The following is a 27,794-nucleotide window of genomic DNA, read 5'->3' as shown; positions in this document are numbered from 1 at the left end:
ATGCTCTTGATCAAATCCAACACTGCACGTGTAACATGTATCTTTGGAAAGTGCAAACATAAGTGCGGCAGTTTCCACCAATTACCACCTGCTGCTCACATAATCTGTTAACTTTACTGATCCAGAGTACTTTAAAAATAAACAAATACTCCAGACATATGCTTCTGATTAAGTGTTAATACGTAGAGCGATGCCAGTGGACATATCTTTCCAGAGCGCAAGAAACCGGGAACAGCTCATCACACCAATGTGGCGACTCGTTTGTAGCCAAGATGCGCAAATATTTGCAATTCATTCACATTAGTGTTTATTTACTTTAAGCAGCACCAGGTGGCACACCGTTCATTTTTCACAAAAGGAGCCAATTTGGTGTTGGTGAGAGAGTCCAGCCACTGTTCCCCTGCCAGTGCCCACAGCTGGCAGGCCCGAAGGGAAAAACAAGCTCCATGGCAAATGAATGAATGCGTGAATGCATGAATGAATGAATGCCTGAATGTAACACCAGTATGACTGATTCTTTTTACTGCCTTTTTCATATACATAGATATATTTGTGTTTCCATGCATCATCCTAAACTTTCACTGTGATGCAGATACAGTAGGCATTCTGAGTTATATGGTCAAATATAACTGGTAAGATAATACCTAAGAAGACACATGATGAACATTGGCAATGAAAGTGTTCACTAACATTTCAAATGTATTTATTACTTACAAACATTCAGGCATCGTTGTGCATCTGTAGTGTATCAGTCCTAAGCGTCTGTGTAACACTGGAATGAGGTAGGCCTACAGTCTAGGCCGACTAGGCGAAAGGAGTGACGTGGTACCATGGAAAAGGAAAAGAAATGAACGCGGAGTCGTGCGGAAAATCAACCACAAGGGGATGCTCCTTCTCCTTTTTAAGACGAACCCCACTCAGCACGTGTGGCAAGTTCAACTCAGTTCAACTCAACGCTGAACTTTAGCGGTGAGGAGGAAGCGTCGTGTGCCTGAACCCTCCGTAGGCCGCTGTCGCGACAACAGCGCTCAATTGCCAACCCGATTCCATTTAAAGGCTAGAATATTTATTCAGGGACTCGACCATGTCACCTGTCGAAAATATTTTAGTAAAGACAAATTTCATGACCCAGTTACTTTGCAGATTTAAAAACGGCACGCTTCCGGCTACAAAATCCTTTATTACGGCAAACCGTGTCTGCATTTCCAGATCATCTGTAATCGTCTCTTATGTTCAGTTTGGTTATATTATTTGCTGTTGGTTATTCATATTCCAGCAGCGGTTAAAATGAGGCGCCCACAGCATGATTACGACAGTGAGCTAAGCGAAGAATGTCATCCTGCACACTGGAATAATGGCCATTCAGCGAGAGGGACGTGTCTCAGCTTTCCTTTTTCCTTTATACTTCATTTTGAAGTCCGTGTTCAGATAAATCCTGTTTACACATACTGAACACATGGCGAATGCTTTATGCAGCAGGAGATTGAGCTTCTGATAAATGTTAAAATTACAGCTCACATTTATAGTATTTAAGGAATAAGCCAGACAAAGCAGAGCTTGTAGTGGTTTATTCCTTAAATAATGAATGTGGTCAAGAGGATGGGCGATATTTCTTGGTGGATTCACGCATTCAGGAAAATTAGTCAAGATTAGCTAGGAACAAGGGATGAAATTTTAAAAGCAATTAAAAACCACCTGAGGAATCTATAGTCGAATATAAACAAAGGCCAGAAGTTAATTCTATAAAGTTTATTTTCTTTCAACAAAATTTGGTGACGGATTATTAGAGTACAGGGAGCATCAGTGCTCCCTCAATTTTTGAGGCTAAGATGAGGCCACTGTTCCTTGATATTTGGCTCCAGACATTGCTCACCGATGCAGATAAAACTTTACCATGGAACACAGAATGGCTGACGCTTTTGTGATGGCAAAGCTGTCCTCTTCTCAGTAAACAAAATTTTTGGACAAATTACAGGCGGAGCAATAAGCAGTATCCAGCAACGTTAATGGCATTGGGTGGTTCCGAAAATCCATTAAACTTGAGTGGGAAAACATTCAGATGGGATGGAGAGATAAACAGAATCAGTTACCCTGGAGAAAATAAGCACATCTGTTTTCATCACAGCTCTGTCCCTGTCCTTTTCATGTAAAACGCTGCCTTACACTTTGTTTCATATTATTCATAAACTAATAAACATTCACATTAAAAATGAGGTGCCCAGATGACATTTTTGTGGAGGAAATGAGTTAACTTATCAGTGATAACTGAATAACTGAAATAAAAATATGTTGGTTATGAGACCACTCATGTCAATCAAAAGAACCAACAGGTTGTTGTGGCAGTTAGGTGCCCCTTAATTGCGAAGATGAAACATCAGCAAATACTATGCTGCAGTGAGTTTCAAAACTGTAATGTAACCAGGTTGCAGGCTGCGTAGTGCCATTTTCATTTAAAAATACTAAAACTGTCATTTGGTCAAGGTACTACATGCTCTGGCACATGGATAAGCCCATCTGGTCTCAGATTGAATCTGGACTGTGCCAGTGCTGACTGTGGCCAGTAGCTCCATAGGGCAACACGCAATTAGCGATTGCGTCACCTAGGCTCCGGTTAGGGGGCCACAGCTTGCTATCTACCAATCCCTGCTGGTCGATCGGGTGCCCGTGGACTGCATGCAAAACCAGCGTAAGAAAGGTCTTCCTCCAACTCTGCTCAGTGCGAGCTTGGCCTACAGTCTGCAGTGTGAAAAGCAGCAGTCGGTGACACCATGTGTTTTGGAGATGAACCGCAGACATTTACACACTCCCAAATTGGCAATGGGGTTTGCGCATGAACATGGCTGCACTTGCAGATAATATCAATTTTCAAATTAAATATGTATCGCCCCAAAACAAGATTCAGTGAGCACATATGGTTCACATAAAATGAAAGATATAGATGTTGACCTGGACGAACCCGTTTGCTTAGCTAATAAACATGGCCTTGGCCTCTTCAGAATCTTTAGAAATCTGGTGTGGTGAGTGAACACACATTCCAAGCTGAAAATGCATGTTATGCACACTAATAAAAACACAAAGGGAAGCAGAAGCCTCCCAGCTGTGGGTCTGACAGCCCAACGATTCCTAAACCCTATTGGCTGGAATATGAGGAACAGACGTCCTGTGTGATACTGAAGTGCTAATTCTACTTTTAAAAGCTAGTGCATTTAACTTTTGGCCATGTGATTTCCAGAATTTCAAATGAAGAGAGCGGTATTGTACCACACAACATACAGTACAAAATCTACATTTTGAATCCAAGGAAATTTTTAAAAGCAGAAATAGTTTATTTATTTATTTTTAAAGCAAAAAGAAGGAGAGATGTCCAAAGGGCAAAAATAAAAAATAGATCCAACCACAATTTATTTATTTATTTTTTTTGTTTGTTTTTGTTACCACCCCTCTCCATCCCACCCAGTAGGACTACAGGATTGACAGTTCAGTTACAGGGCAATTCATCAAAAATAAAATAAAATAGCATGGCGACAAAAAAAAAAAAAAAAAAAAAAAGTCCTATCGTAAACCCAGGAAGTGAGGGGTGGCTGTGAGTAGTGAGTACCTAAAACAAATGTCAAGTGACTTCCTGTGGGAAACAGGAAGTGTGTAGGACGGTCACAAAGGAGGGGCTTTTGAATGTGGACTTTATATTGCACTCCCAAGAGAACCAGAACACCAAAGACAAACGAAAAGGGCCAAAACAGATGAACCCCAAATCCCTGCAGATACTGTGTGCTGTACATATCTGTCAAACACCCACCCTTACCCAGCCTTAAAAGTGACTCCAAAAAAGGTGGAAAAAATGATATTACTGCATTTAAGTAGAACCTTTGAGAGATTTTGTTTTGTGCGAGTATATCCCAGCCCCCCCGAACACTGAACGCCACGCCCACTCAGACACACAATGTTCCCAAACCCAGTTTCCCAGCTCCCATCAAATATGCAGGCATGCATATTCTGTGTGCCTCAGGGTTCATACAAGGGTATACAATTCATCGCCTAGGAGACACTGAACCAGTAATAATACAAAAAGAAAGGGAAAAAAAAAGTTCACTACAAACAATGAGGATATTACACATTTCTAGATGTTTTTTTTATCATTGTTCAACTTGTTTATGCATTTAAAAAAATCTATCCCATGATTGGACACTGGTAACAAAGCGGGACTTGTGTTAAAACGTTCACTCATGGTTGGACACTGGTAACCTGGAGGTGGGCCTGCTGTGTGCTTTGACCACATTTCAGCTGGTGAATCCACAAAGACCTCCCCCCTCACACCCCATAATCGTGGCTCATTATCATAATTATAATCATAATTCATTGCATTTTCTTTCCCTCCCCAAGTTGCTGAGTAACACACCCTACTGAATGCAGCAGTTGTGACCGTTGGTGTCTTTGAATCTGAGACGCATCTTGGGTCGGTATTTTTCGAGGTAAAGTAGCTGTTTGGAGTTGAAGGCTCCACGTCTCTTCCTGAAAAACAGATACATCAATGAGTAAATAAATACTGGAGACCGCATCAGCAAAAATAAGCTGTGGAAAACAGCCTTATGTTCCAACAGGCACCGATGTGAGTTTGACCCACATGGTCAACGACAGTGTGACATTACAGATTCTCTGTGACCTGGGTGAGGCAGTGCACAAACATGCCAACGCCTGCACATGGGCCATGTGCTTTACTTCAAGTAGCGTTAAAAGGAACGTGCTGAAATTACACAGCAAAATGATGACTCATTTAGAAGGGGGAAATCGTATGCCTATGCAATTTGTACAATTTGTGAAATGCTCTGGACTTCAAAAGCTTGAATGAGGCATATGCCAAGCACCATTTTCAATCTTATATAAGAATTTCAAACCCATGCACGGTCAAAAATGTACAGGGCAAGGAACATGCTGGTACTTACTGTCGTATAAACTGCACGGCATCCTCATACTTCATCCCGCTTTCAATTAAGGCTAATGCCACCAGAACAGGTGCTCTGAGAGAGAGAGAGAGAGAGAGAGAGAGAGAGAGAGAAAAAGAAAGAGAGAGAGAGATGGAGAGAGATAAGCACTGTGCCCACGTGTGAGTGCAAATGAGAAGGGCGAAGGTAAACTGAAGTCAACCAGGCGAGGTGTTTGTGATGGTAATTATTAGACACGGTGGGGAAAAATAAACAACAGTCAAGTACTCCCCTGCAGCACCGATTTCCTGAATTTCACAACTGCCCGGAGAAGGTGAAATCTGTCACTTTCCCACAAATACCTTTCTCAAAGTGCACTGGCCATACATAAAAAAATGGCCGCACTAATGGAGAGAGAAGGGAGAAAATAAATGTGAAACAGCAAACATACTGAGCCTTTTCCGACATGGTGGATTAAGCTAGAGGCTCAACTGCAACTGAACGGGGAGTAAATAGTTTCTGGCGACAAGTGCTTTGCACTCCATTTCAACATTGTGCTGTGCATTGCCAGTAATTCTTTCCTCAATGGAGTAGTTTGGTGTTTGTGGCAAAAATAGAGTGGCAATAACCAGGAGAAGGAAGTAGTAGAGGTGGGGTAATAAAACATTCACTAACCAATAAACACTGAGAAACTGAGAAAGGGCCAGCAAGAAAGACTAGAAAACAATGAAAAGACAAAACTGCCTTTGAAGTTTTTGGAAAACTGTCTCTGCCTCTACAGCAAATGTTACCCCATCCCTCCTCCATGGACCATTAGCATACATGTAATTGTTACCCCATGAAATGGTAACTGTCGAGTGAAAGTCCACTACAGTTGTATGTTAGCATACCATTTCCTTCCTGGTGAAGTTGATTACAGCTTCATTACACAAGCAGAATGGACTGTTAATTTCATTCAGAATCCCTGGGTGTATAACCCATGGAAGGGGGGTGCATCTTAAGTTTAGAATCACATCGTGTAAGTCTCAGTTTCCATTCTGACCTACAATAATTAGTTATTCACAACCCCTTGATTAATATCTTCTGTTGTGTTGTGTGGCAGTCTTTCTCACAATGAATTCACAATACAGAATCAGTAGGATCAGAGCCAGTTACGTCACATGAAAGCCAGGGGCTTGCTAGGATTTGGGGACGTGTGAGGACAGAGGAGTGCTCTGATCCGCGAGAGTGCTGCGCTGTGATATCGGCCTTTCGTAGAAGCCCGCGCTGAGCCCCGGCTGGCTCCCGTCCAGTTCAACCCCTGCGTGTTCACAGTGCTCAGTTCTTACCCTGACTCTAATCTACACGGATAAGACAGGACAATAAAACGCTTTGTCTTAATGTTCAAGAGAAAGTGAACACTTCATGCCCGTACTGTTCGTTTTCTTAACAATATTCTTCCCCTGAACGTGAATTCAAGGAATCCCTCAGAGAACACAGGACTCTTAAAAGTGCAGGCTTTGTTTGTCGGCAGACAGAAAGAGCAGCATTTGTTCGGTCTGGGTTGCCATGGCGCGCGTCCCGGAGGGGGACAAGCAGCGCCGTCGTTTAGTCTGCCCGGAGGACACCGGTGATTAGGCGGCTCAGGCAGCCGAGCGCGGTACAGAGCTCGGGCGGCGTCGCGCTTTCCCAACACCTCCCCGTGGTCTCAGCCGCAGCCGCGGCGTGAAATTGCTCTGGGATATACAATAATGCGTCTGGGCCCAGATACCGAGGAAACGCTCTGTTTCAGCCATTACAGACGGTCTATCAATCTGGAGAAAGGCTCTTATTTTGTATCCCTGGATAACCGTTTAGAGATTCTAGTGTAAACAGACTGACAAATACATTTTACAATCTGTGCGAAACGTGTTATATGAACAGTGACACCAAGCACTTCATGAGTCTAAGACATACTCTGACATTACAACATTGGGGCCCCTTTGTTGTATATTTAAGTGCAGTCTGAAATTGGCTATACAGGTACATATACGTGCGTGTGCGTGTATTTGTGTGCAGGACGCTGTTGCTAAACAGATGCAAACACCGAGCCTACCTGACTTGCCTTCTAGTGCAGAATGCATACACAGGTTAAATGGAACACACAATAACAGACTGATGCAGGCGAAAGTCTGGTTTTACAACAAACTGAAAAAGATGCTGGAAAGGCCGTTTACACTGGCTACAGCAATGACCTTCCACATGAAACACAGCACAGACGCACTTTAAGGAGAGTAAGGCGCAGCTACCAGGAGAACTCCCGCATATGTCAAGAGAAATCGGCAGAAATGGCTCTACGGCAGCGAAGCGTCCTTGGTGTGGTGCGTGCAGAAGCAGCTCGGTTGTTAAAGCGCACGCGTGGCGCTCTGGGCGGGGCTGAGAATCTGAACCTAAACGGGCCCTGGCTCATGGTGGGACCCGCGAGAGGGCCGCAGGTGCGGGCGGGGCTCCTCGGCGGGCGCGCTCACCGGCCCAATCCCGCGACGCAGTGCACCGCGATGCAGCAGCCCGGCTCCTCTCGGAACTTGGTCTTGAGCAAGTTCAGCCAATCGTCGACAATCTGCGTGGGAGGAGGGGCGCCGTCATCGAAGGGCCAGTCCTACGGAGAGAGAGAAGGGAAAAAAGGAGGCCGTTAACAGGTACTCTAGCCAGGAAAGGCAATGCTATGTCATCTGCATTATTTGTGCTGATTTTATCACACCCAAGTCGTCCTGCTTATTTTAAAAGCAGGATGGTAAGTCCAGGCTGCAGAAGGGTTACAGGGTGGTACACCCAACACAGTACGACTGAGGACGCAGGCTGGGGAAAATGGCACCCCCTAAAGCCTCATATCTCACTGCCATTTTAAATAGAGCCCCCCAGAACCCATGTTCGCAGTTCTGAGCGCCAACTGCTACTCCATACCGCGACCTGAGGTTTGGGAAAGCTAGATGCTCATTGTGCTACATGGGCATCTTACCCATGCGTATTGCATATTTGCTTGCAGGGGAAAAAAAATCTGAGATCGCATCAGTATGCAAGACAGCTAACCAGCTTGAGACCACCTCCTAGACAGGAGAGAAAAATGATCGCTCCCATCTGCTATAAGCATGCTGTCTGTGTATAGTAGGGTGGTACTATGCCTGACAAAATACTGCGCAATAAGCTTTCTGCGCAGGAGGACAATGGCTAACAATACTGGCTATATCTACTTGCAGTCTCTATGTACCGCTGCCTGAAAGGAAACTGAATTTTGGTTGTACTCGTCTTTACTCCCGTATATGACTCTAAGCAGAAACCTGAATGGTGAAATCTGAGAGGGTATAGGCTTCACAGCTACAGTATGAAAATGCATTTGATGTAAGATCTACATTTCAACACTAGGGGTTACTCCAAATTCTCCTCCAGGCCAGTGAAGCCCATTAGCTCCCCTATATCAATTTAGAATCAATCCCTGCTGGGCGGTCACCAATGCTTCCAGGATAATACAAATGACCTCATCTTTTTAAACCTATATCTTCAAAAGTTGCTTGCCGTCTTTAAATCCCAGCCCAGACCATCCATAGCACTGGTCTAATGCAGGGAGATTAAAGCCTTTACCACTTTAACAGCTGCCCAAATACCCCCTTCTGCTAGCAGTGGACAGATAGCAAGCAGCAGGCACATACGCGTGACTGCACACACTTCAGACAACAAAGGAAATATGCGCAAGAGACCTAGATAAGAGATAGAGAGATAGAGAGAGAGAGAGAAAGAGAGAAACGAAAGAGAGCAAGAGACAGCGAGAGAGAGAGACAGAAAGCAAGATAGAGAGCAACAGAGCAAGTGAGACAGAGAGAGAGAGAGGGAAGAGGTGGGAACACAGAGCCAAATCTCTCCAGCAGAATGTAGCCTCTCTCTTACATCTGCCCAAACAGCTGATGTCTACAAAGTAGGGCTGTCATGATTCATTGATTAACTCAAATTAATCAATAACAACAAGAATCCTAGAATTTTTTTTGCATCAAAGCTTCCATTTCCATTTCATTAATCTGCTGGACGTTCATTTCAACATGGCGGTGCAGGCAGAGTTCTGAGGTCGGCCCCCATAAAATTTCTAAAGGCTGGGCTTTCACGCCAAAAGCGACACAAAATAGTTGTCTGCCGCCACTGTAAGCAGAGCGTTCTTTCCACAAGAGCAAAACACGAATGCGCCAACATCTAAAGAAAAACATCCATTCACAAAAGTTGTCTCTGATATCGAGATGCAAGTTTCCCGTTTGCGATGGCCCGCTAGCATTAGCGAACTACTAATGTAGGCCAAGTGAAATGTGAAAGGAATACCTACAATGACCTTTCGTTGTTGCAGCAGTTAGGATTCTGGAAGAGAAACATGTATGGGCATCAGTCCACTGTGTAGGCCATACCTTGCAGCTGGTAGTCAACCATTCTCTAAAGAATCAGGCCATCAGCAGGTAGTCTACATAGGGGCTTTTAGGATCCATGTAGAGAACTGATCTTAAAGCGAACAGGCCCGTACCAAGCGCAAAGCCAAGCAGCGCCAAATGGGCACAGCTCAGCACATGCTGGTGCAGGCTGTGAGTACTTGCTGAAGCAGTACTTATCACATGCTGAGCAGAAGGCTGGAGCAGAGGTGGCCAGTAACAGCTGTGATGTCAGATCCCACTGTGACTCAGAGGGGCCAGCACTATCTGGACCTCAAGCCTGAACAATGGGCCATCAGTGAGGAACAGAACAAAGCACTTGCGAATGTGCTACAGTCTTCATGAGTGGAGAAGAATATGTAACCATCTGTGCTTGTACCTGCACTGGCACAGGGACTTCTGAGGTCAGAGCGGAATGCAACTGTTGAAACTACCCCACTCACGGTGTTCCAAGCTGATACTATGGAACTGATACGGGAGGGAGTGACAGATTTCTGTCGTGAACTGGCACCAAAAACAATCCTCATCGCTGCTGCCCCGGATCCCAGATTTAGAAACCTCAAGCTCTTAGCTGCTGAGCAAACACTGAAGGTCCAGATGACAGTACAAAAACTTGTACTTGAAGCCAGAATAACAGAATCTGAGCGAAGCACACAGGCTACTGTCGGACCCACACCTCGAGATAAATCACTGCCTCCAGAAGGCAGACATCCCTTCAACTGCCTCCGGCTCAACCTCCAGCACCAGTGATGAAGGAGAAGAGAATGAGGAGCAGTCACACAAGCAACTTGTTAAGAACGAGGTGCTAATGTATTTCAGGGAACATCCCATTCCCATGAAAGAGCCCTCTATCATGGTGAAAGCAAAATGAAGCTCGCTACCCAGCATTCCCCAAACTAGCTAAGTCCTTCCTGGGTGTTCCTGCCACATCAAGAGCACTTGCTCTCAGCACCGGGGATTATTGCTTCCGAGCATTGAGCAAGCCAGTGGAAACTGTGGACTCCAACGATAATTAGTGATTACTTCACATGAATACACCCAGGTCTACCTCAAGAACCTTCATGTTTTTATTGAAGGCCTATTTATTGTATAATAATATAATGTATTTTATTCTTCTAAAAAGCCATTCATTTTCTGTAAAAATATTTTGTTAATGAGGCTGAGAATGTAAAAGACAGTAGACAAGAGGCTAAAAGTCAAATTGTACAAAAAGGTACAATTTAAAAAGAACAAGGGGAGCTAAAGACTTGAGGACTGTTGAGCAATAGCTTTGTTCAAAAGCACTGTGTGAAAACGACGCTGTTAAACTGCAAGTTAGTGAGCATTAACAATAAAGCATTCCCTCAGGTTTTTCTTTATGCGATTAACTCGTTTAATTGTCAGTATAATCGACAGAATACTCAATTACCAAAACAGTCAATAATGACCGCCCGACTACAAAAGCTTCTTAACGTCTCCTCAGCATTTCAGCAACGCTACACAAATGTGTTTCTACAGCTAACTAATAGAGCACTAAAGAGAGCTGCCAGGGTGCAAGGGGCCCACAACACACATACCTGGTAGCAGTATACAGATTTATCCTAGTTACACAACACTTCTCCTGCTCATTCCCCTTATTAGTAGCTTTTCTTGCTTATCCCTGCTGCCCACTCCTTGAACCTACAGAGGGACACAATCCAATCTTGAAAGTACCATGGTACAAGACTAAACATACATTGCACAAACTGGTGAAAAAGTGCTACTTCGCAGCTTGAGTGGGTACATACTGTACGGTAACCTGGGCGAGGGCGTGGACGCGACAGAGGAAAGGTCACAGGGAGACCGCTCGCGCGATTCTGGGCAGGTCGGCGCACCGCCGCCCCTCACCGGCTCCCCGGTGAACAAAGAGCCGCAGTTCGGCGGTGCTCTCTGCGGCGCTCCGTCTCCCAGTGCGTCTGGCTGCTCTGCCCATTTCTGAGATTGCCGTAATTACAGACGCGTTTAGCAGGCGCCTTCACCGCGCAGCCGGTGTGTACACAGAGGGGGGAAGGCTAGCAGATCTGCCCACGGTTTAGTTCCTCCCAGTTCTGGGGCTCAGACGCCCCCTCACCCCCGCCCCCCTCCCTCCCGCTGCGGGGTATGTTAATTCTGACCCATTGCGCGGACTGCCTGTCTGCTGCCACGGAGACAGACCGACCAAACGGGACAAAGGTCTGCCGCTCCAGACAGAGGCTGCCAGATCTCCCGGGGTCATAACTTAGCCAGGCCTCGCCTCATTAACCAGCGCCGTGTGACATATTATTACACCAGTACGCCCGTCACCAAACAGACCAAGGGCAAGTGCCTGATCTCACACATTAAACCCATACACAGATATACCTCTGACTTACTCCTGTACGAGCAGAGAGAGGTTTTAAAAAAAAGCCTTAGGATTCAAAGGAAAAGTACTGGTGTGCACCAGATAAGGGTATCAGCCGGGGGCAGTCAGTAAATGTATATGGTCGATGCGGGTGTACGGTAAGCTGCTCGCACTCCTTCACGAGGCGGCTCTCTGCAGAGCGCTTTCTGTGCAGTCCTGAGCCCCGCCCCAGGATAAATATAACACCGGCAGAGGCACCGGCAGCCCAAGGGGGGCGGAGAATAACAGGGCTCAATGTTACTGGCTCGTAGAGGGGAAGGAAGGGCCTGAGGAGGGTCTAGGGTGTGGGAGGTAGCCACATGTGTGCATGTGTGTGTGTGTGCGTGTGCGTGTATGGGTGTGTGTGTGTGTGTGTGTGCGTGTGCGTGTATGGGTGTGTGTGTGTGTGTGTGTATGTGTGCATGCGGAGGAGGTTAAGGGGGCGGTAAACTCCCAAATCGTCCTCGGGAGTGGGAGATTAAAGCTCTCCTGGCCCCGAGGCCGGCCAGCTGTGCGGGAGGCTGGCGCGCTGCACAGACGCGGGGCTGTGCACGTTATCTGGGCCCAAATCTCCTCCCCGCGCTTCGGCCGCTGGCGCGCGAGCCAGGAGGGAGCCAGCTGAGGACACGCCGCCCGGGCGCCGCGCGGGGGCGGGGCTGGGTCGGCTCAGGCCACCGGCTCCGGTCAGAGTGCGCGCGGCTTTGCGCCGAGAGAGCCGACTGCCAGAGAACCTACCGCCAGTCAGACGCTACAGACAACGGGACCAGAGAGCCGCCGTCGTCAATACTGGCTCCCCGAGAGCGAAGCGGCGGCGCCCGAATCCAGCGGTGCTAAAACCCACAGTTACTGAAGCGCTATGCAAATGAAAGCACTCTCTGACCTATCAGTGGAGAGCCATTTGCTGAGCTCTACAGCTCTCATATTCTGACAAGCTTTAGATTTTACTGAAGAGGACAAGCATGCCAAACGTAATTCTGCACAACAAGCTGGTTCCACATGACGCTAAGGACATGCTACTAAAAAGAAACAATCATGTGCAGCTTTACACTGAGAAAACAGACCTTTCATTAACAGGCTTGGATACTAGCGCTAACAGAACACAGTGACTTGTTTAATTTCCCCCATCTGATGCAGGGCCCTGGGGCTCGACCAAAATGCTCTGGGCCATTTTTCCCAGAAATGAGGGAGGGGTGAGAGAGAGGACGAGGGTTCTTACCAGGACCTGGATCCCTTCCTTCTCCACTGGCGCCTTGTCGTAGGTGGCTTCGCACACCCGCACCAGTGTGTGGACCTCAAACTTCTTCAGCTCCTGAGAGACAGACAGACACACGCAAGGGCCTTAATCCAGGCGCTAGCACAGCGGCGCGACTGTTCAAACAGTCACACGCAACTACAGCACAGGTCTGTACACACCGTGCCGTCATTACGCCTGGCAGCTACGCTGACAGCATTTTTTTACTTGATATATTATAACAGAAAAACATGAAAGAGTACAGTTAAATGCAGCCATTAAGGAACCAAGAAAAAAAAAATGAGAACAAGATGGAACTAAGTGGCTCAAATGTTCCTATATTATCATCAACTGAAGAGGTGAAGCAACTCCCACAGCTTTCAAATCTGCATCGAAAGGACACATTTTTGCTCATTTCTACAGAGAACCTCTGACAAGAGACCTTGACATGCAATAAAACTGGAGGGGGTGGAAACTACGGGCTAACGCTCACACAGCTTGTTAAAAGTGGCAATGCCAGTGATTGCGGTATTTTTAACTTTGAATTACATTAAACAATCATTTAGTCACTAAACTATGCAAAACTGAACAAAATTGACATGCTACATTTCCCAGAACCTGCTAGATGTAGAGCGGTTTAGCCATGTCCAAGCATGTGTGTATAAATAAGTGAAAGTAAGGTGGAGGGCCTACCTCAGTAAACTTGTTGAGAGTCGCGTTGGTGGGGTTGTGGGTGATGAGAAACCTCATGCACTCATAGACGATCTCCACGGCTGCTGGGCGGTTCATTTTGGCGAGAGGTCTTTAAAACAATTATAATAAAATAAACTTACTTCTTTAAAAAAATAAAAAGGAGACTTTGGCTCAGAAGTCAGCAAGGACGTTCTAGTACAATTTGGTTTAAAAAAAAAAATATTTAAAAAAGGAGAGGGGAAGGCAAAGGCAACACGTCTTTACTACAGGAGGGGTAAAAAAAAAAAAAAAAAAAACAAACCATACAAGACTGGGGGAGGGGAGGGTATCTAGTCCAGAATGCTCCAGGGATTAAAAAAAGAAAAAAACAAGGGAATCTATCCTTCAGTCATCCAAGTAATTGCAGCAGATTACCCCATTCAGGAGAGGTGTTCCGAGTGGCTGATGAGCTAGGAAACTGGAAGAAGGCAGGTGACTTGAGTTTGCTTTTAATTTCCCTGCACTGGGACAGGAAAGTTCTAGCCAAGGACTACACGTGAACCCAGGAGGCAGTGGGAAAGAGCAGCTTTGGTCCCAGTGTGCTGGTTTTCAGGGGGGCTTCTGGGTAGCGTAGTCCACTGGAGGGGCCCGGATGATTCACTTGTCTGCAGGGGCGAGGTGCTGTGCCTGGCAGAAGTCTCCGCTGACGTTCGCAAACGCCATAAATGTGCGGCCTAATTCAACACCGAAACACTGTGGAGGGCAGAGAGAGAGGACAGGTTAGAAATTAATTCAGGAACACAAACAGAGAACATTTCCTGAACCTCGAAGAGAAAATGAAGGCTGGTCACAGTGCGTCGGGGCTTCGCTTTCAACTACACACTAAACAGGAAGACTACAGGTGTCACCGTCGATTAACCCGATTCACTCTCAAATTTGAAGAGTCAGTTGCTGTGTGTCCAAGCTGTGAAACATAGGACCGAAGCTGCAAGTCCCTGCACGAGAACATTGAAAACTGAAATAAAAGGACACAGTGGGCGGTACCTGCGAAGCCACACTGCTAACCACCAGCAACCGTAATGGCACTCTGCAGGACATGAGTGAGGATGCACATCGAGCTGAGAATCGTCACATCAGAAAGTCACAGGTTCTGAGAACAACAACAGGGTGCCTTTCACACATCTCAACCATCACACATCTAAACTGCAATATTCCTTTTCACAGACTCAAATCGCAGTATCAAGTTTAAGTGAGCCTTGTCTTTTTCCCATTCACCTCTTATGCAACAACAATAAATGTTGCAGTAATAAATCAAAACTGTTGCGCGGGGTTTGTGGAAAATGAAAAAGTATCACTTGCTAAAATGTCACTCAAATGTGCAGGACAAAGCGCACGCTGTTGAAGCCGAGAGAAGGCCACAGAGTTTTCTTTCTTTGGGAGCGAGATCAGAAAGAGAGCCCGGCCGACTTTAAGGGGGGGAGGGGGGGGGCTGGCGTCGAATGGAAATGTGACCTCAAAGGCCGAGAGCCTCCACTTCTCTCGCCCACGTTGACCCCTCTCACACGGATTCCAGCGCTCCGGAGCCACCTCCTGAAACAGAGCTGGGAGGCCCACCGAGGCCAGGGGAGGCGGGGCCACAAAGAGAAGGATAAATCCGAAATGTTTAAAGTGTCAAAGGGGGTCCGTTTGCTGGGAGCTCCGGTTGCAGCAGGTTGAGAGGTGCTGGATGCGGCCGAAACCGTGTTCTCTCCGTCTGTAGTCGGAGCCAGTGGGGTGGGGGGGTTGGTTATGGCGTGTGAAGTCCGAGCCGCAACTTCCGTCCAGTACAGTCTCGGGGAATTATGGGGAGGGCACGGCTTCAAATGTCACCGGCTCTTTCACAGTCCCACGCTGTTCTCCTTGGGTGCCAAGAGCCAACCAGACCGCACCTCGCACCCTCCCGGTCCTCCACCAAACACATGGCACTCCTTCAAAGGGCAGAGGAAAAATGCACATCAAGGCCCAGATTTCACGACAGGCCTAATTACTGGCGGACTGATCCCAAGTACAAAAAGCGAGCCACGATGCAGCGGAGAGAGCTCCCCCCCCTCCCCCCCCTCCCCAACTCTGCCCCGCTCCTCACGGGAAATAAAAAGCTGACCCGACTCCGCGGGGACTGGAGAATTCTCTCTCATAATCTCTGCGCTGTTGCAAACAGACCTCACACCTGGCCCCACTGAAAACGCTCTTTTCCTCATTTCTCCTTTCCGACTCCCCGCCGTTCCCTTATTCAGTCCCAGCTGTGAGGGACAAACCCGCAGCGAGAGAAATTCGGTGTGGATCAATAGAGGCCCACCTGGAAGAGACAGCCCGAAAGGAAAGGAAAGGATGAAGGAACGTGAACTGTTCTGCAGAGTGGGAAAACAACCTACTTGCCTACTATTAAGTGTACAAGTTGAGTATACTGGAAGAGAAAGTTAAGTAGGTGAGATTTTCTCTAAATGCAGTGTACTTAAAATCCCTGGATGATATACCTATTTCCAGGGCTTTGCCGAATGTATTCAGGAGCACACTTTTCAGGAAGTAAACCAAGTATTTTTAGGAGGTCCCATAGAGAGGAAGAGGCAGAGCCATCTTTGGGTCCCGTAAATCAGAGGAAGAGGCGGGGCCTTTTTACAACGTGCCTGTTATGCACTTCTGCAGTACCGCTGGAAAATAGCACGGAGGATATATTTTAAATGCACAGCCTAGGACACATCGCTTGTGCGATAGCCCTCCCAAACCAGCAGGAGGCAGAAGGAAGAGCAGGTTTCTTCCCCCATGATGGGAACTAATGCAAAAACGGTGATGAAGCGAAACTGCAGAGAAAGGGAGAAGCGGGGCCAACGGAAGGACCCAGAAGGCCAGGCGAGCGTTTGCACTCCGAGGCGCGGCTCAGCCGCAAAGCCGCGGGCACGCTCCCCAGCCAGACGCTGATAGCACTGAACAGTCTCTCAGGACAAAGCAGACGCGCAGTCATTACATTATGTCATTTAGCAGAAGCTCTTATCCAGAGTGACTTGCACAGCTCTTTACATAGCATTTACATCACATCCATTTATACAGCTGGATGTATACAGAAGCAATGCAGCTTAAGTACCTTGCTCAAGAGTACAACGGCAGTGTCCTGCAAATGTTGCACAATTTATGATTCTGACAGGATGTTTCAGGAGTTTTCAATCTTATGAAACTTCTGACAAATTCCTTGCGAGCCGTTTTTCCAAGTGAAATGTGAACGGAAGAAAGCGAACAGATCACACGTAAGGAAAAGGACATCAAACGGATGTAGCAAAAAGGCACTCCGCTTAAACAAGTTAAACAAGGCACCATCCCCAATTTCTCCTCAGTAATTTTCCTCAAGGAAGTTTTTCGCTCTCTCTTTTCAAACAATGTAGGTCATTCCCAGTCTTGGAGAAAATCTCCCTGTTATTGACACGCTAGGCTCGGATTGACCCAGTAACACTGTCACAGGCATGTACCTGTCACCAGCTGCGCTCCACTTACTGGCAAAGCCAGCACTGTACTTGCGGAAGCTGAGTCAGACTTGTGCAATCTGGCGGCTCCGTCGTCGCACCGCACACTACACCTTCTGCTCCGCTTTCCGGGTGACTCACGGAGCGCACCCGACCGCATCCGCCGGGGCTTCTGAGACGGAGCCTGGCCCACTTTCGCAGACACGGAGGGAAGGAGATCAATCAGGCTCTGCCTCGAGACAAACTGGGCTAAAGGTTGCTACGGGCCCGCCGCTAGAGTTCGCCCAGCCTGTTCCTTGACCCATTTCTCCCTCACGTGTTCCACCTTTAAGAGTCGAAAGAGGCCTCGCGGCTCGCCTGCGATTGGCCGGCCCTTGCAGGCGATTAAACGGCTGCGTTTCCGCGGCGAACAAGCGGGGTAGTGTCGTTCACGTGAAAACAAGCCGCGCGGTCAGGACGTATAGAACACAAGGGGGAAGCAGTCACACATCTGCTGGCGGCAATGACTCCTCCCTGAACAGGAATGCATATCAAACAGTTTCAATGTAACCTATGGGAGCCCGTAGGCGGCGCATAATTTAGGCTAGATTTACTTGTCGAATGGAAATCCTGCTCAATGTTTTCAGCAGACTTATCTTCTGAAGATCGAAGCACAAGCAGTTAGAAAACAGGCCACAGCACTGTAACACTGGCCAAAAGATCAGAGGAGATTCTGAACTGCTTTGCACTCAAGACCCCACCATCAATATCACAAGACACAGGAAGTCTCTCTGCTTACAAATCCAGTCAAGATACCAAAACAATAAATCTCAATATTCAGCAGAAACCAGAAATGGAAATATAAAATTTCACATTTAATTATTTAAAGGGAAAAGGAGGGGAAATTCCAATCGATCAAAAATGAGATTTGGGAGAGGGATGGATTAGAGAAAAGTGTACTCGATAATGTAAATAAAAGAGGATTCATATGTACACAGCGTTCATAGAGGAAGACCCTCTCCTTGGATAACCCTAAACATTTCAGAACTAGCAAGGCTTTCCATTGGCTAATAAATGCAATACAAGCCCGCAATCCATTTAAATCCCTAACATGACTTTTATTGCCAAGTCAAGTCTAGCTTCAGTCCGATTGAGATGCCACAGTTGTTTTCATGAAAATAATAAATACAAGCAGACCCACAAAAAAAGACAATAAAATAAATCCAAAGTTTACAGAGGATGAAATTAAATTCAAGTCAATATATGGAAACGATGGCATCAGCTGCTCACGGCAGAGCTACTGGTAGCAATCCCATTTTCTGAGCCGATGTGGTATTCAGTGCAGGATTTCACAGCCTTGCAAATATGAATCCATTTACAACCTTATGTACACAATAACACGTAGCACAATAGCAATAAGACTGTTTTACTGCAACAGAATGCTAAAGAAGTAGAGCTCTGACAAGGGGGGAAACAATCCAATTCATAACAGCTAATAGCTTACAAAAGAATATTACTTTCCAAGTAATAACTTTAACTAGAAATAACTAAAAAACTTAGTAAACACTACATTTCCCATAATCATTCAGAGTAAAAAATAGCACAGAACTAGGCCTCGTCTCAGCGTATGGGGCCGTGAGGCGCTGAGGAGGTCCTGGCGGGCGGGGCCAGAGGCTGCCGTGTCCCCGCTGGGCGCGAGCGGAGGGGAAGCGTGTACCGTGTCGAAGCGCCACTGAGCGCGCTCCCCCTGGGTGGGCAGCGTCGACCTGCCAGCGATTAGAGCGGCCCTCGGCCTGCGGAACAGCGAGCGCCGCGCGGGGGAGATAAAAGCCCTGCCAGCTTGCAGCCCGCCTCCCCCCTCTCCCTCCCTCTCTCCCCCACGCCGGAGCAGGCTGGATCAAACAGGCCCCGGCTCCCCGCGGAGCGCGCCGGTCCGCCGCGCAGAGACTGAGAGGCGCTAGCGGTGCGGTGCGGTGCGCCGCGGGGGGCCCCGGGAACCCTTCCGCCTCGCCGTTTCTCGCTGCCAGGCTTTCCGATCTGGCGCTCGCACAAAAGGATCCATCCGCGGGGAGCCCGTGGGGACCCCGCGGGGACGCTTTGCTGTTTCTTTTCGTAGCCGAGATCACATTTGACTCATCCATTTCCCCCCCCCCCCCGGTTTGCATACGTGTCACAAGCGTCACAAGCCGCCCGAGCGGGTCAGGGCGGTAATTACGCCGACACCCTTCGGTGCGCTTCGTGAAAATGAGCGCCAACTGATCGCAGCGGATTAGTCCTGCGTTCGCTGGAGAGCGAAGAGGAAGCCCTTGGGCGTGAGAAAACGCAGAGCTTTGCCCCAGCGCCCGCATACGGTCGCTTCATCCAGAGCCGCACATCGCTCAGCCCAACTCGCAGAGGCCATCGCTCCACTCGGGATCTTCCGAGACTCTGAAGGACCCCTCTCATACCCGGTTGTGCGGTAGGCTTACACCCAGCAGCAAGGCAGGGCCTGGCCAATGAAAGACCAGCTGCGGCTTGTGCGTAAACAACTACAGCCAATGAAATTCAGGCCTCGACATTTGCTCCCTTCACAGGGGCCGAGCTGCGACAACCCCAAAAGCCGCTGCTGTCATGGTCACAACTCGGTTACACCAAAGAACAGGACCCCCGAGTGTTCCCAGGCCCTACTCCCAAAGAAGACACACGCCCAGCACTCCCTCCCCAAATAAGCTGAACCCTTACTGCATAGCCTAGGTGGCTGCCCCTTAAAGTGAGCTTCACGCTGCTAAACCGTTTTAACCTACACATGTACGGCATAAAATTCAACAGGCGGAAATGCGCATGCAGCCCGCTTCTGTTCCGTTTCACATCTCTCATAAAAGGACACAGAGTGCAGGCGATCGGAAGGGCGATCCGTTCGGTACACCACTGCTCAGATCTGGGCTTCATTCCCAGCCAGGGAGCAGCTGCTGTAGGCCTTTCCATGAACAGCACAATTACCCAACGCAAACCCCCCCACCTCAGAATATACGGCTTTTATTTCAGTCACTAACAGCACTGAACTTATTTTAAATCTGAGTCAGGTGTGGGCTAGTTTACAGTGGAGAGGAGGGGAGGGGAGAGAGCCCCACCCCCACCCCTTCAGGAGGAAATAGACAGCTACGGACGTTTCAGGAACAACGTGTCCGACGCAAGGGAAATAACTTACGGCTCGGAACAGGCTTCAAGCGCGAGTTCCGCTTCACCTTCCAGTCTGTTGTGGGTACAGGTGCTGAAAAGGGTGATAACCACACCCTGCCCCCATGCCAGGAAACTCTAACGCTCTTATTCAGCAAGCGTTCCTGTCACAGGCCGGGGGTCCCCGTCTCACAGCCTTTCGCGCCTGCACCCGAGCGCTTCCCCATGACCGGCCCACCCGAGACGCACCCGCACGCCTCCACTAAGACTCCCCGGCACGAGACAACAGAGCAACAGAGACTGAAGGCATTGCAGGTATTTTCCACTGAAGGCTAAAAATAAATCCTGTTACAAGAGAACGCACCTAAAAACACACCTACAGCACTGAGGGCCAGTTCCTCTGCATTCCAAAAGCCCCCTGCAATGGTGTCCCCTTAACCAGGTAACTTGCAGGACTTTTAGACACTGCTTAATTTTATTTGTATTTATATATATATATATATATATATATATATATATATATATATATATATACACATATATATACACATATACATACACATATGTATATATATATACACATACACATAAGTATATATATATATATATATATATATATATACTACAATAAGAACTGTTCATTCAGCTGTGAAAAAGGTGTTGTTGGCCAATGCCCCCCCCCCAGCTCACTAACTTGTTCCTCTTTAAGCTATCTGCTTCGAGCACAGTCAGTCCTGAGCGTCGTGACAGATTAACATGCAGTGGAGATCAAAGGCCTTTGATAAAGAGAAAAGGTTTTGTTTTGTTTTTATCATGTTTCAGGTGCTGTCAACAGTTGGACAACCATAACAGGATGAATCACACAATTCACTCAGCTGGTTACACATTCCTCTCTGTTAGCACTGCTGCATCAATCACCAGTTCAGCGTCAGTTGAGCCAGTTCCCTTTAGCAGAGTGACCTCACGCCAACAATTGCGCACGACACAGATGGAATGACATCACATGCAATCACTTCAACTTCAAAGCGCTTAGAAAGTTGTTATATTCCCAGCATTTTTTGTCCGACTTTAAAGGGGCTTCTGAGTACAAACCAGTCACCATTTTCTTAAGCCAAGACATTTTATTGTTTCCCCCGCCCCATGTTCAACTTGTAAACCTGTTAAATCACATTGTTCCTTTTAACTAGGACATAACCATTTTCTGGTCTTCAAACCAAGGTAACAGCAGCATGTCTTCAATAGATATGTGCACCTACCTGTATCTAGCTCTGCACAGTGAATAATAGAGTCACAGGTCCAAAAACTGGTTTTTAAGAACATCAAAGTTTGCAATTGAAATCAATTTCCCTCCCCTTCTTGAAGCACAATGAAGCCACTCATTTACAAGTCAAACCCATAAAATCACCGGGCTGAGCTGGTGATGAACAGGTGTGTGTGTGTGTGTGTGTGTGTGCGAGGAAGTGAAGAGACACTTAACACATAGCCCAGTGCGTTAGTGTCTGCTGGCTTGTTGTTTAGAAGCTAGTCATCGCTCAGAACTAAAAGAGGTCCGTTTTAGTTCCGGAAATAACCTTCTGTTTTAAGCAGCGCTGTGAACTCCAGGGAGGACACACAGAGAGAAGCAGCAGGGAGGAGGCGCAGAGAGAAGCAGCGCTGAGTAACTGAGTGAACTCCAGGGAGGACAGGCAGAGAGGAGCAGCAGGGAGGACGTGCAGAGAGGAGCAGCAGGGAGGAGGCGTAGAGAGGAGCAGCGCTGAGTAACTGAGTGAACTCCAGGGAGGACATGCAGAGAGGAGCAGCGCTGAGTAACTGAGTGAACTCCAGGGAGGACAGGCAGAGAGGAGCAGCAGGGAGGACGTGCAGAGAGGAGCAGCAGGGAGGAGGCGTAGAGAGGAGCAGCGCTGAGTAACTGAGTGAACTCCAGGGAGGACAGGCAGAGAGGAGCAGCAGGGAGGACGTGCAGAGAGGAGCAGCAGGGAGGAGGCGTAGAGAGGAGCAGCGCTGAGTAACTGAGTGAACTCCAGGGAGGACATGCAGAGAGGAGCAGCGCTGAGTAACTGAATGAACTCCAGGGAGGACAGGCAGAGAGGAGCAGCAGGGAGGACATGCAGAGAGGAGCAGCAGGGAGGAGGTGCAGAGAGGAGCAGCGCTGAGTAACTGAGTGAACTCCAGGGAGAACAGGCAGCGAGGAGCAGCGCTGAGTAACTGAATGAACTCCAGGGAGGACACGCAGAGAGGAGCAGCGTATGAGTGTAAAGACAGGATGTGGAGCGAGTAAACACTCCTGAACATGTGGGGGCTTGTCTCTCGTTTCCAAGCAGGGAGGCCCCAGCAGAGGAGGGGAGGGGAGGCCCCAGCAGAGGACGGGAGGGGAGTGGAGCAGGTGCTACAGAGCACTGCCAAGCTTCAGTCTGAAATGTGGTGACTCACCACCAAATCAAACGTTTAGAGTGAAAGCGAGATAGCCAGAGAAAGAGAAAGATTGCTTAAGGTACACATACACTATTGAATTAGCCCATTTTATTTTTCTGCTGCATTGTACTAAAGAGAGGACATCTAACTGTTAGCATCTAAGCCGCATGTCAACTTCACCCTTATAACTGTGTACTACAGGTCAAGCTCATTTGAAAAACAAAATGCCACATCCTTCTTTCCAATACTTGTATATACATCCAAAAAAAGACACTTCTTAAACCTACAAGAGAGAGATATAAAGTTGTGTCTCAGAGCATTTGAGAAGGGCCTTTTTTGACAGACAAATAGGACTAGGCAATGTCTCCAAGTGGTAAAGCCATTTAATAACATTTAATCTCCCATTGCAAATCTATCAGCTCCATCGAGCAGGTCAGGCCCTCTTCTAGGTGCTGGACACTGCAGCTTGCCCAATGCCAAGAGACAGGGAATACGCAGCATATTTCCAAGCGGTCACCAGCTGCATGTCGCCGAGGCACTAGTCACCAATGGCAACCAGCCTTCTAAGCTACTATGACCTTCTTTCAACAATATGGGGCATCTCATCGCATGTAATGCACACGTTCTACCAACTGGTCTAAGCTCCTGAGGTGACAGACCAATTATCAAGCAGTGTTGTACATGAGGAAAATGCACCACACCCATAACCGGACAAGCAAGATAATGGGGTATCTCCCATGGTCAGGAATATGGCCTGCACCTTAATTAAAAATAAATAAATAAAATTTAAAATAAATTTAAAAAATCACAAATAGAAATCTAAACTCATTCTCCACTTTGTAACAATATGTAAGATTAACTTAAAATACATTTTAAAAAGTGATAAATATGTAATTTTTCCTCTAACAATGAAGTGCACTGCTGTAAAGCACTTAGCGAGTGGCAGTGACAGTGCATCAGGTCAATACTGCAGTGACGGACTGCACTGAAGCGACCCAGCTAATAACCTGTATGCAAGGGCATGCTGACCTTCCACTGTTATTGGCCTGCCGGGTCAGCTGCCCAAGCACGGCTCGCCCCTTTCTTACAGTGTTCCGGAATGTTCCGTCCCACAGAGCCACTTTGCTTCGTGAGTCATCAGGAATGCCCCAGGCACACCTGATAAACATCGCTCCTACGTGTTAGCCTGGAACGCGTGCACTTCGATCCGGCTTCGCCCGCGGACACGCACGCACTGACTCACTCGCTCACACGCAGCTCTTACGCCACATGAACGGGCAGGCTCGGGGGCGGGGGGGTGAGAAGACTCCCGGGGAAAGAAACACGGGCACGGCAGGTGTGCTCCGCCCAGCACCCGCGCGAGATCGCGCGAGGCCGTGCGAGACGGCGCCGCCGGGCCACAGGAATCCTAGAGAGCCTCTTTTCCTGCCAAGCTGAGGGAACGACGGCTTCCCTTTAAATATTTAACAGGCGGTGGGAAAGGGGGAGCCGCGCTGGGGCCCGCTCCCGCCCGGTGTTTGCACAGCATGGCAGGGTGGGAAGAGAGATATACGGCCTGCTAGCCTACAGGCTGCGGCACCATGATGGCCTACGGGCTACGCTCAGGCGCTGAGAGGAACAGAATAAAGGCTGTCAGCAGCCACATCAATGCCGTTCGATCCCAAATAGCATCGGACCGTAAGGCAGTTATAAATGCGTTTTGCCAGGCTTGCTGTAAATGGTAAACCGAAGCGAGAAGGCTGAACTGCTGTGTGGGGAGAGGAGCCTCTGGAAGGGCAGGTTGGCACGTGGTATGGGCGGGGGCTTCCAGCCTTTTCAGGCTTTGATGGCGTGGGCCCCTGGCCCACAGCCCTGAGCACAGGCAGAGAATATCCTGACAATGGTGCCCTACACGCGCTCCGCACATTCAGCGCGGACAGCAGGGCAGCCAAGTCCAGAAGCCCAAGCAAACTGCGCAGACAACCAGAGGCAATTAAGAAGAGGCATAAGTACACTGAGCACCCTATCTTTTCGGTGTCATTATCCATTCAACACTTATTCAGCAGATGCTATTTCAACTTTAGAAGACTACCTTGATTGAAAAGATGCACTAACTACTGCAGCAGCAAAAAGTGCATAACAACACTCAGTAACATGAAATAGAAACCAAGCTGGAAAAAGTGCAAATATAATAGTATACGTCTGTTACTGTGTCACCATAATTGGACCTGGAAATTATGTATTGCACAAGCGTGCACACAAGCCGAACACTGAGTACAAAGTAATATTTATACCATGTTGTGACATTTGCTTGCCCTGCAACTATGCAAGTTGCCCCAGTTTGAATACAAAACTAAAAGCTTACCATGAAATAACATTCACTAGGGTATGTAGGCTGTCAAAAACGTTGGACGGAAGTTAACTGTTGATGTATAATCACGCCCCAGAAATAAAATGTCCTTCACACTAACTAAAGAACTTCCAACGGCTCACATGGTAAGGACCTTTCCACCTAGAGTACGCTTGTGTTTCATTAACCTACAGTTACCCAGGAGGACGGCTCCAGGTAGATTTACAATGAGAACAGCGGTGACCGCAAAAAGGGGCTGGGTCTGTCACAGCCTAGGGGAACGTACAGAGCTTATTTGAAAAGAAAACATGACAGGCATGCACTGTAAAACATTCTATGCAAATGAGCATATAGGCCAATTCCTGAAACCTGTATGAAAGGAATTATAGGCCAAACAACTTTCTGGGAAGCAGTCAGATACTCGCAGTGACAGAAGATTAAGGACTCGTTTAGCAGCAAAAAACAAAAGACTTCAGACAACAATTTGACTGAATAATGAAAAGGAGCATCGAAATAACATTATAATGTAGCGTTCAGAACGTGAAGTACTGAGCATGCACATTCCCTTCTACAATATTTACTCCACAAAGATGACCTGAAGGTTGATTATAACAGATATTGAGTAGCCTATATAGAAAATTACCAGACTATATATCCACCTAAAATAAACACCTACCCAGCTAACAAATTACAGAAGCGAGGCCAGCTTGCCCCCATGCCGTCTTCTAACAAATGTCCAGCTAAGCAGCATTATCTGCCCCTTCTTCTGGGAGTGCGGTCATAAATTGTGCTCTCTGGAGCACTAAAAGTTTTGTAATCATTCATGAGATTTGGAACTGTGAATGGAACCAAAGTATATTAGCTTCGTGCAAAACCCGGTGTCACCCCCCCCTTGCCCTTAGAGTCATGCATTTCACACACCACCAGGGCCACTTCAGGAGGAGTGCGTAATAAAAACAGGTTAGGAGAGTCATGATGTCAACCTATACCTAGAAAACTAAGACAAGCTCCAGCAATTGCACAGTATGCTGGCACCAACCAACAGAAAAACAGGACGTATTCTGGTTATACTTTTGAGTTCCCTGCGGGCATCAACAGGAAGTAGCATTAACCAATCACGATAGCCATTTTTCAGGTGGCTGTTGCTGAACTACTTTGCATATACAGACAACAACTTAAATACAACACGCTATTATGCTCAGCTGCAGCAAGCGCCTGGTTACAGCTTTCCAGAGCAAGAGTAAGGGCATATTTAGGAATTGTTATGCCAATAACAATGCTTGGATCCAATTCAGAGACTTTATAAGCATAAAACGTGCCTTGCATTTAAAACAAAAATCACACTTAACTAATCCGAAATCTAATATCTATTAAAATAACTAAATATGTTACCCCAATGCCCTCAGAGAAAATCATAAACAACTGTAGTTTCTTGCATGTAGCCCTAAACGTGCTAGATACCAACATGCTTACAGTAAATTGCTAACTAACGGGCTTCAGACAAGATGCTAGGCCCCCCACCATACTTACAATGCAAAGGTCATTTTAAAAACTCTTCAACTAAACAAATACATAATGCTGTAAGACTTATTTATTTAAAAGTTCTGCTCTTTATTTTGGTTTAGCACGAATTACTTTGTGGTGAATAATGATTGTGAACAAGCACAAGACATTATTTGCTAAGCATACAAAGTACTGTAGTATAGGCTATACTGGGCTTCCTTAGCCAGAAAGAAATGTATAGCCCATTTTTGTTGTCAGACCTTTGTGCTCCATCGTCTCAGTGTCAAACCAGTAGAACATAAACTATGAAAAATAAATGGAGCTACCTAGTTGCAGTTTGACATAATGGGGCTATATCACTGTCTTTCGGATCTCCATCTTAACTGCACGAAACACTGACACACCAAATGAAATTAAAGCTACTGACTTCAAACAAAAGGCCACTTTGAACTGCTACTAGAACACACACATAGTTTGCAAGCTTAGTTAGCTGGCCAAGTAGTAACATTCACAGAAACCAGAACACAACACGACTAAGATTCCAGCCAAATTTTCCACAAATTGTTAACCAGTGCATAGCATTCCTTTGCATAAGCAAGCATGTGCAATCTAGGTTGCACACTTATTGCGAACATATCAATTGTTATGATTTGAACATCTTTCAGTATGCAATTGTGAACTCTGCACACAGCTGCAACCCTGTCACAGATGACAGTCAAAATATATGCTGTTACTTCTGCCAAACTGACCCCAAGTCTGCAGGCAGAACAATGGATTTTGAACAACAACAAAAAAAACCTTGATTAAGCTGCACATTCAAACATTTGTTCAGTAGCTACAATTAATAAATCAATACCTAAAAAGTTGGACAGATATCATACACAGACAAACTACAATTGAACTGCCAATGGCAGAGGGGACAAGTGATGTAAGGAAAAGATTTTACACACTGTCTTGTGGCAACTAAAAATGTTTAGTGCTGCTGATGCTTTGAAACATCTACAGCAATAAGCAAGCATTATACTAAACATTCTCTCTAGCATCCATGCTATAAATGGCCTACTAGAAGTGCAAAAACCTTGTTCTACAATTGGAACGATTATAAAATGCATACTGCTTGGGTACATATGTACCACTAGTTTACAGTTACCTCATATTAGACATCAATACAGCATATCATCAATTGGTTTTGCATTATAATCACTAAACAAAGCATCTAAAGCAACTATGTTGCCTGCTTTAAGCACAGCATAAGAAAACTAATGTGAAATGTTAGACTGGTTTAGAAATAGTAAATAACTAGA

General features: G+C 46.9%; 1 protein-coding gene across 2 annotated transcripts in view; it reads right to left on the bottom strand.

Moving 5' to 3' along the window:
• Positions 1–3,380: 3,380 nt before the first annotated feature.
• The window catches only part of ptp4a2b (protein tyrosine phosphatase 4A2b), a 26,703-nt gene continuing 2,289 nt past the window's right edge, over positions 3,381–27,794 (bottom strand). For both annotated transcript variants that reach the window (XM_035430028.1, XM_035430029.1), the window contains exons 2-7: positions 14,056–14,373; positions 13,642–13,750; positions 12,934–13,026; positions 7,406–7,536; positions 4,941–5,015; positions 3,381–4,509 (exon numbers count right to left, since the gene is read on the bottom strand). In XM_035430028.1, the coding sequence (XP_035285919.1) occupies positions 4,398–4,509; positions 4,941–5,015; positions 7,406–7,536; positions 12,934–13,026; positions 13,642–13,750; positions 14,056–14,060 (525 nt within the window). In that variant the 5' untranslated portion in view covers positions 14,061–14,373 and the 3' untranslated portion in view covers positions 3,381–4,397. The remainder of the gene's footprint in view (positions 4,510–4,940; positions 5,016–7,405; positions 7,537–12,933; positions 13,027–13,641; positions 13,751–14,055; positions 14,374–27,794) is intronic.

This window comes from Anguilla anguilla, chromosome 8 (genome assembly GCF_013347855.1).
Source record: "Anguilla anguilla isolate fAngAng1 chromosome 8, fAngAng1.pri, whole genome shotgun sequence".
NCBI lineage: Eukaryota > Metazoa > Chordata > Actinopteri > Anguilliformes > Anguillidae > Anguilla > Anguilla anguilla.
Note: the sequence above shows the minus strand (reverse complement) of the source record. Positions and strands in the feature narration are given on the sequence as shown.